This window comes from Oncorhynchus clarkii, chromosome 6, assembly GCF_045791955.1.
Source record: "Oncorhynchus clarkii lewisi isolate Uvic-CL-2024 chromosome 6, UVic_Ocla_1.0, whole genome shotgun sequence".
In the NCBI taxonomy this organism is placed as follows: Eukaryota; Metazoa; Chordata; class Actinopteri; order Salmoniformes; family Salmonidae; genus Oncorhynchus; species Oncorhynchus clarkii.
The window spans coordinates 23,502,856-23,518,379 of record NC_092152.1 but is presented as its reverse complement, the minus strand read 5'-3'; the positions used below and the strand labels follow the sequence as shown (position 1 = coordinate 23,518,379).

The 15,524-nt window shown below is 42.9% G+C and overlaps 1 protein-coding gene across 1 annotated transcript in view; it reads left to right on the top strand.

Moving 5' to 3' along the window:
• The first annotated feature begins 3,929 nt into the window (after nucleotides 1-3,929).
• Nucleotides 3,930-15,524, top strand: part of LOC139410817 (stalled ribosome sensor GCN1-like) — a 33,938-nt gene continuing 22,343 nt past the window's right edge. The window contains exons 1-24 of the mRNA XM_071156352.1: nucleotides 3,930-3,977; nucleotides 4,770-4,872; nucleotides 5,002-5,065; nucleotides 5,158-5,289; nucleotides 5,433-5,541; nucleotides 5,769-5,867; nucleotides 6,010-6,144; nucleotides 6,241-6,309; nucleotides 6,479-6,587; nucleotides 6,692-6,766; nucleotides 6,862-6,990; nucleotides 7,097-7,147; nucleotides 7,255-7,353; nucleotides 7,440-7,613; nucleotides 7,762-7,914; nucleotides 8,039-8,131; nucleotides 8,241-8,316; nucleotides 8,434-8,593; nucleotides 8,868-9,057; nucleotides 9,799-9,923; nucleotides 10,116-10,294; nucleotides 10,438-10,531; nucleotides 14,809-14,922; nucleotides 15,036-15,234. Of these exons, the coding sequence (XP_071012453.1) occupies nucleotides 3,960-3,977; nucleotides 4,770-4,872; nucleotides 5,002-5,065; nucleotides 5,158-5,289; nucleotides 5,433-5,541; nucleotides 5,769-5,867; nucleotides 6,010-6,144; nucleotides 6,241-6,309; nucleotides 6,479-6,587; nucleotides 6,692-6,766; nucleotides 6,862-6,990; nucleotides 7,097-7,147; nucleotides 7,255-7,353; nucleotides 7,440-7,613; nucleotides 7,762-7,914; nucleotides 8,039-8,131; nucleotides 8,241-8,316; nucleotides 8,434-8,593; nucleotides 8,868-9,057; nucleotides 9,799-9,923; nucleotides 10,116-10,294; nucleotides 10,438-10,531; nucleotides 14,809-14,922; nucleotides 15,036-15,234 (2,749 nt within the window). The 5' untranslated portion in view covers nucleotides 3,930-3,959. The remainder of the gene's footprint in view (nucleotides 3,978-4,769; nucleotides 4,873-5,001; nucleotides 5,066-5,157; nucleotides 5,290-5,432; nucleotides 5,542-5,768; nucleotides 5,868-6,009; nucleotides 6,145-6,240; nucleotides 6,310-6,478; nucleotides 6,588-6,691; nucleotides 6,767-6,861; nucleotides 6,991-7,096; nucleotides 7,148-7,254; nucleotides 7,354-7,439; nucleotides 7,614-7,761; nucleotides 7,915-8,038; nucleotides 8,132-8,240; nucleotides 8,317-8,433; nucleotides 8,594-8,867; nucleotides 9,058-9,798; nucleotides 9,924-10,115; nucleotides 10,295-10,437; nucleotides 10,532-14,808; nucleotides 14,923-15,035; nucleotides 15,235-15,524) is intronic.

Sequence of the window (15,524 nt, the reverse complement as noted above, 5' to 3'; positions counted from 1 at the left end):
GCTCGGTCCTCCTTTTCCTATAGTCCACAATCATCTCCTTTGTCTTGATCGCATTGAGGGAGAGGTTGTTGTCCTTGCACCACACAGTCAGGTCTCTGACCTCCTCCTCCGTCTCATCGTTGTTGGTGATCACTGTTGTGTCATCAGCAAACTTAATGGTGGCGTTGGAGTCGTGCCCGGCCGGGCAGTCATGAGTGAACAGGGGGTACAGGAGGGGACTGAGCACGCACCCCTGAGGGGACCCCGTGTTGAGGATCAGCGTGGCGGATGTGTTGTTACCTACCCTTACCACCTGGGGGCGGCCCGTCAGGAAGTACAGGATCCAGTTGCAGAGGGAGGTGTTTAGTCCCAGGGTCCTTAGCTTAGTGATGAGCTTTTAGGGCACTTTGGTGTTGAACACTAAGCTGTAGTCAATGAATAGCATTCTCACATAGGTGTTCCTTTTGTCCAGGTGGGAAAAAGTAGTGTGGAGTGCAATAGAGATTGCATCATTTGTGGATCTGTTGGGGCCGTATGCAAATTGGAGTGGGACTAGGGTTTCTGGGATAATGGTGTTGATGTGAGCCATTACCAGCCTTTCAAAACAGTTCATGGCTACACACGTGAGTGCTACGGGTCGGTAGTCATTTAGGCAGGTTACCTTTGTGTTCTTGGACACAGGGACAATGGTGATCTGCTTGAAACATGCTGGTATTACAGACTCAGACAGGGAGAGTTTGAAAATGTCAGTGAAGACACTTGACAGTTGGTCAGCGCAAGCTCTGAGTACACGTCCTGGTAATCTGTCTGGCCCTGCGGCCTTGTGAATGTTGACTTGTTTAAAGGTCTTACTCACATTGACTGTGGAGAGCGCGATCACACCTTCGTCCGTAACAGCTGATGCTCTCATGCATGTTTCAGTGGTACTTGCCTCGAAGCGAGCATATAAGTTATTTAGCTCATCTGGTAGGCTTGTGTCACTGGGCAGCTCTCGGCTGTGCTTCCCTTTGTAGTCTGTAATAGTTTGCAAGCCCTGCCACATCCGACGAGCATTGGAGCCGGTGTAGTACGATTTGATCTTAGTCCTGTATTGACGCTTTGCCTGTTTGATGGTTCGTTGGAGGGCATAGCGGGATTTCTTATAAGCGTCCGGATTAGAGTCCCGCTTCTTGACAGCGGCAGCTCTACCCTTTAGCTCAGTGCGAATGTTGCCTGTAGTCCATGGCTTCTGATTAATGTATGCACATACAGTCACTGTGGGGACGACGTTATCGATGCACTTATTGATGAAGCCAGTGACTGATGTGGTGTACTTGTTGGGGATGAATCAGAATTAGTTGGGTAACATAGATAAATAAGATGTTTTATTTACTTTCATAATATGCTTATGTGAGATACTTGTCATTAGAATGTCTCCTTTTGGACTATACTGTTGGCAGTTGTACTTTTCCCTTCTCAGCTAGGGCTCAGTCACTTGGGGCCCAGAGAGGGGAGAGGTCAAGTTTGAACATTGTCTTCATATGTGAATGTATCTGTTAAACCATGTGAAGGGCTCCACAATGTCTGTACGCCCGTCACTCCCTCCTTTTCCCATTGCGGGGAGGAGTATGGCAGTGTCTGGAATCATTGTATTACCCCTCTGATGTTGCACTTATCTTTCACAGTATATGACCTAGAGGCTCACTCCCCTCAGTGAGCTTGTCCATGAGTGGATTGTACTTGAGATGGGAGTATCTAGAGTTGACAATTGATATATGCCATTGGATGAGGTAATGTTTTGGTACTATGAAGTACCAAAACGAGATTAGAACCTCGTCTTAGAGACCAAACTGAACGATAATTTATAGCTAATGCTATCTGGCTATGGGATACTCCTCTCTCAAGTAAAAGTCTTTCTTTGTGAACTGTTCCTAAGATCTGTGGTTCGTCATGTAAGTTGAGAGGGGTGTATCTTGGCTATAAAAGATCTTGGTATTCTCTTATAGGCACTCTCAGAATTCATTTATAGACACTGAATTGATCTGAGAGTCAAAGGGCTATGGTGAAGCTCATATAATTAAAGATTAAGTTTAAGTATAACTCTGACTGGTGTGTGGTTTGTAAACTCTCCTCATTTAGTAATACAGGAAATTACCAAGACACACTCCTCAATGCCATCGGAAGAATCCCAGAACATATTCCAGTCTGTGCTAGCAAAACAGTCCTGTAGTTTAGCATCTGCTTCAACTGACCACTTTTTATAGACCAAGTCACTAGTGCTTCCCGCTTTAATTTTTGCACGTAAGCAGGAATCAGGAGGATAGAATTATGGTCAGATTTGCCAAATGGTGGGCGAGGGAGAGCTTTGTACGCGTCTCTGTGTGTGGAGTAATGGTGGTCTTTAGAAACCCTTTAGAAACAAACTGTGGTCAGTTTGATCCACCACTTGTAAATTCAAAGATAGTAATTAACAGTGTCTCAATCATTGATTAAAAAATGCAATAATTCATTGATTAGAGAAGCTTTTCCTGACAGTGTTGTTGCAATAGAAAAAGGTATGTGGAACTTGCTATGTGTTGTAAAAATTAGCCGAAGGTATGGACTTTATCATACAAATATGTGCTCACAAACAAAGTGAGGGAAACACTCTTTAAAATAACTCATAGATGTTTTTAAGGTAGATTTAAATAATTACCTTGCCATATTCAAATCAAATAAAATGTTATTGGTCAAGTACACATGGTTAGCAGATTCTATTGCGAGTGTAGCGAAATGCTTATGCTTCTTGATCAACAGTGCAGCAGTAACTAACAGGTAATATCTAACAATTCCACAACAAAACCTAATATCTAACAAATTCCACAACAAAACCAAAACCTAATTCTAGTAAAGGAATGGGATGTGAATATATAAGTATAAAATATATGGATGAGCAGTGACAGAGCGGCTAAGATGCAATAGATAATAAAGAATAGATAGTGAACGATACAGTATATATATACAGTGAGGGAAAAAAGTATTTGATCCCTTGCTGATTTTGTACGTTTGCTCACTGACAAAGAAGTGATCCATCTATAATTTTAACGGTAGGTTTATTTGAACAGTGAGAGACAGAATAACAACAAAAAAATCCAGAAAAACTCATGTTCAAAATGTTATAAATTGTACATACACGGATAGGGCAGTGTGCAGTGTGATGGCGATTGCATCGTCTTTGTACCTATTTTGGCGGTAAGCTAATTGGAGTGGGTCTAGGGTAACAGGTAGGGTGGAGGTGATATGATCCATGCCTCTCAAAGCACTACATGATGACACATGAGTCGTTTAGTTTAGTTCAGTTACCTTAGCTTTCTTGGGAGACTGTGATAGGGATTGATTGAATATGTCTGTAAACACACCAGCCAGCTGGTCTGCACATGCTCTGAGGACGTTGCTAGGGATGCCGTCTGGGCCGGCCATGGAGAAAGAGAGCCCACAGTCTTTGGTAGCGGTCAGTGTCGGTGGCACTGTATTGTCCTCAAAGCGCGCAAAGAAGTTGTTTAATTTGTCTGGGAACAAGACATTAAATACTATGCTCTGTAAGAATAAGAAGGTAATGAAATCAAGGGGCACAACTTTCACTTGGGGGGAATAATGTCCTCCCACTTCTAAAACCAAAGTTGCGCCCCTGGCGAAATCAATTTATACTCTTAAGCTTTTCAAATGTCTTTGAATGTAAAAGCCCTGTATGTGTTTCTGTATTTGTGCTTATTTGTGATGTATTTGTGATGTTTGTGTTACAATTTTTAAGAAGGATGTATAGATTTTTGTAACACATTTTAATTTGTATCTCTCAAACTGTATGGAATTTTAAATATTTGTATTTATTTAAAAATGACATAATAATATAATAAAATTAAACAAACGAACAAAAAAACAGTACTTACTGTCCTTGAAGTGATGATCGCTCGTATCATGAACCGGAAGTGACTACAAGTTCTCCCTAGTTTGAGACCGGCAAGATGGCAGCTGACACGCAGGTTTGTGTCGCTGATGTTTAAAATGGTGCTGATTCCTCCTCGAGAATTTGTCAACAACATACTGCTGATAAGGAAGATATGATATGAGGGATAATTCATTTATTGTCGCTGCCTGTAGGGTTTCCCGTAAAATAAATGATTTAAACATTGTCCAGCTGGCTAAGCTAGCTAGCTAACCGTTACTTGGCTAGTACATATTGCTGACGTTAGCTATAGGTAGCTTAAATATAGTAGCCAGCTAACTAGCAATACGTGGCTAACTAGCTAGTCAGTTTTCTCGTGGTGACCAAATCCGTTTTTTGAGATTAATCGCAACACCAACTAGATGAGTAGGTTTTACCCAGCCTAGTTTCTAATTTATTTAGCAGTTAGCTACAATGAAGCATTTCATGAAGTTCTTTGTTGGCAACAGCCAATTTTAGTTAGAACATATACTATACAGTACTTGTTTGCTAGCTAATGTTAGCCAGTTATGAGAAGCCAAACACGAATGTCTTCTGAATGGCATATTGTATTTGGTGACCACGCCTCAGTGTCCAGAAATGTGCTAAATTAAATGTTTTAATTGTTATGGGTGGTCTGATCACTTTCATCCTGATGATGCCATACAAATCTCAGAAGATATGTTTTCCATCTTGATAAATTGAAGACTAATTACAAAGTTACATCTTCAATCAGTGTGACATTTTTGAATATGCAGCACTATTGTTTCAAATGATTGACTTTATCCTAGATGCACACATTGCCAGGTGGCTTTCATTTGATTTTGGATGTCTGTGTGTATTGCACCAGGTTTCGGACACACTGAAGAAATTTGCTGTGAAAGTGACCACAGCCAGTGTAAGCGAGCGTAAGGAGATTCTTGGCGAACTGAAACAGTGTATTAGCGGCAAAGGTGAGAAGACAGATGCCCATGTAGTTAGCATAATTTGTTTATTTTCTGCTCTCTGTTTATTTTTTGTCTTGGATTGTCAAGATTAAAGCAAACTGTTGTGAGTGATTGACAATGTGTATGTCCTTATAGAGCTACCAGAGCCAGCCATCAAAGGCCTATGCAAGCTCTTCTGTCTCACTCCACACAGATACAGGTAGGTGTCCTTAGCCTACTGCTCTTCAGTATTCCCCAGTTATTGATCTGTTGGAAGTGTGTGTTGAGTGTTAAATGACATGTCTTCTCTAGGGATGCTGCATCTCGACGAGCCCTCCTCTCCGTCATTGGCCTACTGGCCGAGTCTCAACCTGAAATCCTAGCAACCAGCCTCCTCCACTGCCTCCTCAACTGTGGCGTCATCAGCAAGAATGGAGCACCCAGGTAGGACATGGGGATAGGAATAGGGCTAAGTCTAAATGCTTTGTATACATTTTACAGTGAGTTCTGTGAAATATTGTACTAATTTCACCACATACTGAATACCTTATTTGTGTTCCCTGTCCATCTTGTTGTGGTGTTGTCAGTAAGAGCACAGGCTCGGCTGCCTTCACCGGGCTGGCCTGGACCTGCCTGTTGGTTCGCTCTGTGTTCTTGGCTCCAGAGAAAAGAGTGGGCCCCATCTGGAAGAAACTGGTAAGTGAGCAAGGAATTGGACACTGCTTATAGAAGCCATGCCTTTCACCTCCCAGCAATCACTATTTACATACATACTGTGAAATGATTTCGGCATGAATTTAGATGCCGTCTAGCTAGTTCCACACAGGTGATGGCATGTTGGATTTGGTTGTTACCGGACTTGTTAAGCCCTACTACTGTTTATGCATCCACCCATCCATGCTTCACTATCTTTCCTCTGACAGGTGGAGGTACAGAGTTTACTGCTGGCTGAGGTGGTGGGAGGTGCTCAAGCAACAGCACTGAAGTCAACCCTGAAGAACCTGAGCCACCTATGGAAAAAGGTAAGGGAGGTGTGGGGTTGGTATTCAAGGAACGCCAGACAGTAATAAAGAATATTTGGACCATGTCATCATGGTCCCGTGTAAAATCAATCTATTGGATTTGCTATGATTTAAAATGCTTGTCTCTGCTGTTTTTCTCCAGAACCCTGGCCTGGCAGATCAGTATATAAGCACCCTGTTGAGTCTGGAGCAGAACCCCAGCTCATTGGCTCTGCTGGGGGTGTGTCTGGACTTCTGCACAACTCACAAAGACATGGCCACCGTAGAGAAACACAAGGTGAGTCTGTTATTTGAATTCAGTTAGATTAAAGATATTTCTATATAATAATTTAAAAAAATTATATCTGTAACCAAGCCTTTATTTTGTTTTTAGAGTGCCATATTGGACCTGTATATGAAGGCAGTACTCATGAGCAAGACTAGACCACACCAACACCTATTGGTGAGTGGCGCTGGACTGGCTCTGAAACTGCTTTTGTCAGTGAGACCCAAAGATTGGAGTTCACAACCTAAAGACCTCCCATAGCCACAATTGATGTGTATTGTAAAATATATTTTGGGTGTTGGTGCTAAAAATTCTTCTCTGTAATGTGTTTTGTGTTCTTCTGCAGGACAAGAGTGGTTCGTTGCTGCGCCATGTCTCCCACTCTGAGTTCAAGGAGCTGCTGCTGCCTGCCCTGCAGAAGGCCATGCTCCGCAGCCCAGAGAACGCCATGCAGAGTCAGTACAGTAGCTAATATCTCAATCAAACACATTTTTGTGTATATTACCTACTATGTATTGTAGTTTTGTCCTTTCAAGATATAATTTCCTCTCTCCTTCAGCCGTCTCCTGTCTACTGGCTTCAGTGACTCTTGACCTCAGTCAGTATGCCATGGATATTGGAAAAGGCATTGCAAGTAAGTCAACCCTTTATATGTAGAAATGTAGCTTGAGGATGTTTCTCTCTGTGTGTGTGTGTGTGTGTGTAACCAGGCTGTAATGTGTGTTTCAGGTCAGCTGAAGGCCAATAATCCCCAGCTGATGGAGCAGGCAGTGCAGGCCATGCAGAACCTGGCCAAGCAGTGTAGTGACCCTAGCGCTGTACAGGATGTCATAACACACCTCTTCAGCATCCTGGGAGGCAAGGACAACTCACTTTACTATGACCTAAGAAACATTTGAGCACACATGGCACAACACCCAAGTGTAAAGTATGTTTTTGCACTAACATAACTGTGTATTTTCAGGGTCAGAGGGGAAGCTCACAGCGTTCGGCCAGAAGATGAGTGTGCTGTCAGGTAGCGTGGTCACTAGTCTTCTGTCCTTCATAACCCACACTTAGTATGTAGTCTTGCAGACCGATGGGTGTTGTCTTTTAACCCTGGTTTTGACTTGTTCTGTCCAGGTATCGGCAGCTGCAGCCATCATGCTGTGTCGGGCACCTCTAGCCAAACTCTCAGCTCTGCAGTCGCTGTGCTGTTCATCCCTTATCTGCAACAAGAAGGTAAGAACTATCTCTCATTCGTTCCTCCTTCTTATTCCCTTCATCCATAGAGCGAGAGGTGCTCATGTTGTGTTTCTGTCTGTCAGTCCATGAGGGGACCTTGGTGCACGCAGTGGCTATGCTGTCTCAGTGGAGTGGGCGGCTGACGGTGGAGGTCCCCAAGGCTCTGCTGGACTGGTTCAAGAAGGCCTTCACCCTCAAGACCTCCACCTCTCCTGTCCGCCACGCATACCTGCAGGCCATGCTGGCGGCATTCAAAGGTTAGTTAGTCACAGGCACTGGGCAACTGTTGCCTGTGTGTCTGTGAGCTTGTCTTTGAAATTAAATAACTTGTCTGTGTGTATTGGTCCAGTTGTACGGAATGCAGGAGGCACAGAATCACAGCCCTGCCCTCTCTCTCCTCTCCAGGTGACACTCTGGGACAGGTGTCTGACCTCGTGCCCCTCCTTCTCCAGACAGTGGAGAAGGCTGCGGCCCAGAACTCCCAGCATGCTCTGCTCTCAGAGGGCGTGGCTGCTGCTGTTCTCCTGAGTCGACTATCTCTGCTGGAGACTCAGACGGGTGAGAGAATTTAGGATCATGACACCCCATAATTATTAAAGGTTGAGGTTCCCAGTAGGGGACAGTGCCTTTGTTCATCAGTTTAGAGACTGACATAGAATGGTGTGTTTTGTCTTTGCTGCAGAGGCCAAGTTGGCTGTCTTCTGGACCCTGATCCTGGATGAGAAGAAACCTTTATTCACCACAGAGAAGTTCCTCTCCCAGGCCAGTGAGGAAGGTGAGGCATAATAAACAAACAGTACACAAAACACTAATGCGGACTGTCAGTAATCGCACAAGTGTCAACATATGGGACGATATTGAGTATTAAATCTCTTTCACACCAGCGTTGTGCACAGTGATACAGCTGTGTGAGAGAATCTTCTTGGACCACTCCCACCGACTCACCAACGGCAAATCACCGTGAGTGATTGTTTTACTGTCTCAGTCGTTCTGAATTTGTTTCAGCATTTTGCGTAACACATTTCCATGTTTAGTTCTCTGTAAGTGTTGACTCTTTCTGCTCTCCTCACCTGTCAGGATGTACCACCGTGCCACTGTGGCGGTGCTGCTGTCTCGTAGTTGGCGTGTGCGGAAGCGGGCACAGCAGACCGTGAAGAAGCTGCTCTCCTCCCTGGGCGGCTCTGGGCTGGCCCACGGCCTTCTGGGAGAACTAAGAGTGGTCATCAACAAACACAAGGTACAAATAGTTGACTGTGAGGCACTAAGAATTTTTATAGATTTGTATTCAGGTCGCAGTTGCAAATGAGAACTTGTTCTCAACTAGCCTACCTGGTTAAATAAAGGTGAAATAAAAGTTGCAGGTCTCACCTCAGTGGTACTATAAACTAGTAATGACTGATTTTAAATTTGGGTGTTAAGTACAAATATTTTAATTGTATTTGTAGTGTAATATGAATGTCTACATTATCCCTTTGTCATTGACTATATTCTGTGTCTTTGTCTTTACCCAGGTGTTGCCTCAGGAGGTGCTGCAGACAGAGTCAGGGGAGTTGTCTGAGGTGGGAAAGGCCTACAGTCCCCCTCGCGTCCTGCTGGAGGCGCTGTGTGTGGTGTGCTCTGTGGCCGGCCAGTGGAACGACACAGCCGAGGCAGACAAGATTGCCATGGAGATCCTGGTCGTCACCCACCATCCCTCCATAGGTCTGTTCGTTTACTTGTTACTGCGCTGCATCTTTCACACTGCAGTTTGTATGAACTAGGGATGGGCAAGGTTCATCAAATATCTGAACGGATGTTAGTATTCGATTACGTGAGTGTTAATTTAGCGAGATAAAAAAAAATGTATATACCTATATTTATTTTTAGGCCTATTTTATCGAAAAAGCTTTGTTTAAATTATTTTACATGGATAAACCATAACATTTTAAATTATTAATTTAATAAACAAACTAACTTTAGAATGTTGTTTTTATAACTGTGTGTTGAGCTATTGCTGCACATTTAACCCTCCAGGCTGCCTTGACATCAGTATGCTATTTTCCCCACTTCAAATAGCAGTTACATGCGCTCACCTAACATTTCCACAACACCTGACACAGATCAATGCAAAACATTCTTAATAACATTTAATGTTTTAGTTTTGTATTATCACTTAAAGTGTTTTAAAATGATATGCAGAATCTTTTTGTAACAATCAATTCTATCATGGTGAAAATCTTCTCTTTCGTTGTTGCTGTTAGCTAAACTACTGGAGAAAAGCAGCATGTCTCCTGTTTACCTCTGCCATGTGCATTTGCGTCGTTCTGATTGGTCAAGATTCAATATCAAAGAGCTTTGGATTTGGATTTCTGAACAATTATGATATTATTTCAAATGCCCATCCCTAGTATAAACCCACTACTAGTACTGACATATTTCCCCCCCTCCTCTCCGATGATGCAGTTGAAGCTCGACCCGGTTTCTGGCCGCACCTGCTGTCCAGCATGAACATCAAGGCCGACGAGTTCATAGACAAGAACCTGGATGACATTCTGCCACGGCTGTTGCAAGCCAACGCTGACAATCAGGTCGGAACATATTTTACATATTGACATCCTTATATCAGATGTACACATACAATACACATACATACTTACACTCACAGCCAAGGGATGGTTGAGGCCTACATTTGCTCTCTGTGATTGGATGAGACAAGCCTATGGTCCAACTTGGCATATACTCTTATTGGCTGACTGATGGTCGTCCTCTTGTTTCACCAGGCTATAAGGAATGCGGTCGGTGCCCTGTCCGGTCTCTCTCCCATCAAGCTGCTGCCACGGGTGATGGTGCATGTGACACAGTGGCTATCCAATCCTGCGTTGCGGCAGGTCACCAGGGAGGAGTACGCCATCATGCTCACCCCTGAGGGAGAGCTGTATGACAAGAGCATCATCCAGAGGTAGGACACTAATACAGTGTAAGAGCTGTTCTATGGGCAAGAATGCTTATCATTGTTTCAAAGACCATGGCTATGTTGATTTCTTAGTTAAACTCAAAGGCTGGTTTCAACATTTCATTCTCTTCCTCCCGTGTCCTGTGCAGTGCCCAGCAGGAGAGCACAAAGAAGGGCAACATGAAGAGGGAGAATAAGGCCTACTCGTATAAGGAACAGATCATAGAGCTAGAGCTGCAAGAGGTGAGACTATGGGGGGCTATGATTGATAAACTAGATGGAGAGAAGCTTGTTAACTGTTGCGCTCCTACCTCTTACCTTATTACTGTACAGTGCCTTCAGAAAATATTCACACCCCTTGACTTTTTCCACATTTTGTTGTTACAGCCTGAATTTAAAATGGATTGAATTTAGACAAAAAAAACATTTCTCACTGGCCTACACACAATACTCCATAATGTCAATGTGGAATTATGTCCCTCAGTCGAGCAGTGAATTTCAAACACAGATTCAACCACGAAGGCCAGGGAGGGTTTTCAGTGCTTCGCAAAGAAGGGAACATATTGGTATAAATAAAAAAGCAAACATTGAATATCCCTTTGAGCATGGTTAAGTTAATTACACTGTGGATGGTGTACCCAGTCACTACAATTTTTTAAATGCAACTTTTATTTAACTAGGCAAGTCAGTTAAGAACAAATTCTTATTTACAATGACGGCCTACCAAAAAGGAAAAAGGCCTCCTGCAGGGACAGGGGCCTGGGATTAAAAAATAATAATGAATACAATATACAGTGGGGCAAAAAGTATTTAGTCAGCCACCAATTGTGCAAGTTCTCCCACTTAAAAAGATGAGAGGCCTGTAATTTTCATCATAGGTACACTTCAACTATGACAGACAAAACAAGAAAAAAAAATCCAGAAAATCACATTGTAGGATTGTAGTAGGCTAGTAGCCTATTAAACTTGGCTGTGGCCAGGGTCATGGAAGCTTTGTAGCCACAGTGATTTGAGCTATCCGATTGGGTAGCACAGTAGGTGCTCTAGATTTAGTCACAGATTTGCCGGTCCGCCGGGTGTGCAGGACTTTAGAATCAAGTGCACCTTCCGGCAACAGCTCAACACAATTTTTTTAGAGGAAGCCTCTCTCGTTGGCTTTCTACAGAAATATTTGATGATCGACTAGGAATGCCTTGAAGATTGACCGGTTGACGACCACTGGGTTAGAGTTTAATGGCTGTGATAGGACTGAAGATAAATCAACAACATTGTAGTTACTCCACAATACTAACCTGATTGAGACAGTAAAAGTGAATCCTGTACAGAATAAAAATATTCCAAAACGTCAGTGGTTGAAAAAACCCCAAAACAATTGTCATACTTCAGTTAAAGATGCCTTAATAGAAAATGAAAGTCACCCAATAAAATATTTCTTGAGTAAAAGTTTTAAATATACTTAAGTATCAAAAGTAAATGTAATTGTAATAATATACTTAAATATTAAAAGTGTGAATAATTTCAAATGGCCTATATTAAGCAAACCAGATGGCACCATTTTCTTGTTTTTTTGTTTATTTACGGATAGCCACGGGCACATGCCAACACATAATTTACAAACAAAGCAGCATACCACCCTGCATCTGACTGCTGGCGTGCTTCTGAAGCTAAGCAGGGTTGGCACTTTCCTTCGAATAGGCGCGGTTACAGTGCCCCAGGGCAGTGATTGGGGACATTGCCCTGTGTAGGGGGACGTTAAATGGGTGTCCTAACTCTGTGGTCACTGAAAGATCTCATGGCACGTATCGTAAGAGTAGGGATGTTAACCCTGGTGTCCTGGCTAAATTCCCAATCTGGCCCTCACCATCACGGTCACGTAATCATCCCCAGCTTCCAATTGGCTCATCTATTTTCCCAGGTCGTTGCTGTAAATGAGAATGTGTTCTCAGTCAACTTACCTGGTAAAATAAGGGTGAAATTAAGTCTGCCAGATCGGAGGCAATAGGGATGACCAGGGATGTTCTCTTGATAAGAGCATGGTTTTGACAATTTTCCCGTCCTGCTAGACATTCAAAATGTAATGTACTTTTGGGTGTCAGGGAAAATGTATGGAGTAAAATGTTTATTTTCTTTAGGAATGTAGTCAAGTGAAACTTGTCAAATATAAATAAAGTAAAATACAGATACTGAAAAAAATGACTTAAGTAGTACTTTAAAGTATTTCTACTTAAGTACTTTACACCACAGCAAAACAGCAATAAGGCACTAATGTAAAACTGCAAAAAATGTGGCAAAGCAATTCACTTTTTGTCCTGAATACAAAGTGTGATGTTTGGTGCAAATCCAATTCTACACATTGAGTACCACTCTCCATATTTTCAAGCATAGTGGTGGCTGCATCATGTTATGGATATGCTTGTAATTGTTAAGGATTGAGGAGTTTTTCAGGATAAAAATAAATGGGATGGTGCTCAGCACAGGCAAAATCCTAGAGGAAACCCGGTTCAGTCTGCTTTCCACCAGACACTGGGGGATGAATTCATGTTTAAGCAGGACAGTAACCCAAAACACAAGGCCAAATCTACACTGGAGTTGCTTACCAAGAAGACAATGAATGTTTGACTTGTTGCTCTGCGTGTGCTCACTGCTCAATAATTGTCTATATTGTCATTGTTTTTAATAACCTCCCCAGGGACTGCGGTTGAAAATTAGCCGACTGGCTAAAACCGGCACTTTTACTGAAACGTTGATTAATGTGCACCGTCCCTGTAAAAAATCTAATTCACTCACTCAAGCTACTTGGGAAATCTATGGCAAGACCTGAACATGGTCGTCTAGCAATGACCAACAATCAATTTGACAGAGCATGAAACATTTTGAAAAGAAAAATGGGCAAATGTTGCACAACCTACTTGTGGAAAGATCGTAGGGACTTACCTAGAAACACTCACAGCTGTAATCTCTGCCAAAGTTGAAGTATTGACTCAGGGCTGTGAATACTTTCATTTTCAATACATTTGCAAATATCTAAAAACATGTTTAACTTTGTCATTGAGGTATTATGTGTAGATGGTTGAGATTGTAATTTTTTTTAGTCCATTTTGAATTCCGTCTAACACAACAAAGTGAAATAAGTCGAGGGGTATGAGTACTGTGCACTGTGTATGGGCTAATAGATGCAGGAGCATATTGGTACTGTTTGATGATCCTCTTATCAGAGAATGTAAACTGAACAAAAATATAAACGCAACATGTTACAGTTTATATAAAGAAATCAGTCAATTGAAATAAATTCATTAGGCGGTTTATCTATGGATTTGTCATGACTGGGAATACAGATATGCATCTGTTGGGCATAGATACCTTAAAAAATGGTTGGGGCGTGGATCAGAAAACCAGCCAGTATCTGGTGTGACCACCATTTGCGTCTTGCAGTGTGACACATCTCCTTCGCTTGTTGATCTGGCTGTTGATTGTGGAATGTTGTGCCACTCCTCTTCAGTGGTTGTGCGAAGTTGTTGGATATTGGCGGGAACTAGCACACATTGCTGTACATGTTTTATACAGTGCATCCCAAACATGCTTAATGAGTGACATGTCTGGTGAGTATGCAGTTGTGTTCATTGTCCGTAGCTTATCCCTGCTCATACCAAAACCCCACCGCCAAGAATGGTGCACTCTGTTCACAACGTTGACATTGGCAAACAGCTCGCCCACATGATGCAATACACGCTGTCTGCCATTGGCTCGGTACAGTTGAAACCGGGATTCATCTGTGAAGAGCACACTTCTCCAGCGTACCAGTGGTCATCGAAGGTGAGAATTTTCCCACTGAAATCGGTTATAACGCAGAACAGGTGAGGACAACGAGCATGCAGATGAGCTTCCCAGAAATGGTTTCTGACAGTTTGTGCAGAAATTCTTGGGTTGTGCAAAGCCACAGTTTCATCAGCTGTCTGTGTGGCTGGTCTGACGATCCCGCAGGTGAAGAAGCCGGGTGTGGAGGTCCTAGACGTGGTCTGTGGTTGTGAGGCCAGTTGGATGTACTGCTAATTCTCTGGCAACAGCACTGGTGGACATTCCTGCGGACAGCATGTCAATTGCACAATCCCTCAACTTGAGACATCTGTGACATTGTGTTTTGTGACACAACTGCACATTTTAGAGTGGCTGAGATATTGTCCCCAACACAAGGTACACCTGTGTAATGATCATGCTGTTTAATCTGCTGCTTGATATGCTACACCTGTCAAGTGGATGGATTATCTTGGCAAAGATAGAAATGCTCACTAACAGGGATGTAAACAAAGTTGTGGACAAAATTCAAGAGAAATCAACTTTTTGTGCATATGGAACATTTCTGGGATTATTTATTACAGCTCATGAAACATGGGACCAACGCTTTACATGTTTTGTATTTTTGTTCAGTATAATAGGTCTAAGTTGAATTATGATTGAACCATCATTAATTGAAGAAAGTAGAGTTATCATGAAATGAACACAGTGATTTCTGTCTGTTTTAGGAGATCAAGAAGAAGAAAGGCATCAAAGACGAGTTGCAGCTGACCAGCAAACAGAAGGAGATGATGCAAGCCCAGCTGGAGAAAGAGTCCTCCATTCGCAAGAGACTACAAGGGGTACGGCCAGACACTTTGACATTTTTCACACTTATCCAGTTTCTCATACATTAAACTCTAGACATTGACATAATGTTCCTGTTGTTTGATCGATCGACTGTTGTGGTTGTCAGTTGGACATGGAGCTGCAGTGTGCGGTGGGTCTGCTGGAGGCAATGTTGATCCAGAAGCCTCCCCAGATCTCCTGGCAGCTCCCAGGGGTCCTCCAGGTCCTACTTCCCCTCCTCCACTCCCCCCTGGCCGCCCCACGCCTGCAGCAGGCCTTCCTCGACATAGGAGCTTGCCTCATGCCCACTGAGCTGCACTACCTGGGTACATATAATATATGGTGTAATATATTCCATTTTGTAGACACTTTTATCCAAAGCATAAACGAATACACTCGGTAGAGCTTTCCTCTCACTTCCCTCATATGTCCTTGTTCACACACCTTCACAGATCTGACAGGACTAGATAGGAGAAAATAACATGGAAACTCCATCTAGCCTACATGAAAACTATGTGGAGTTATTGCTTGTACCTATCCAGTTGTCTCTGATCTTTAAATGGGAGTGAACAAAGATAAGGTGGAGGGAAAAACGTTCTACTTCCTGTGATGAAAC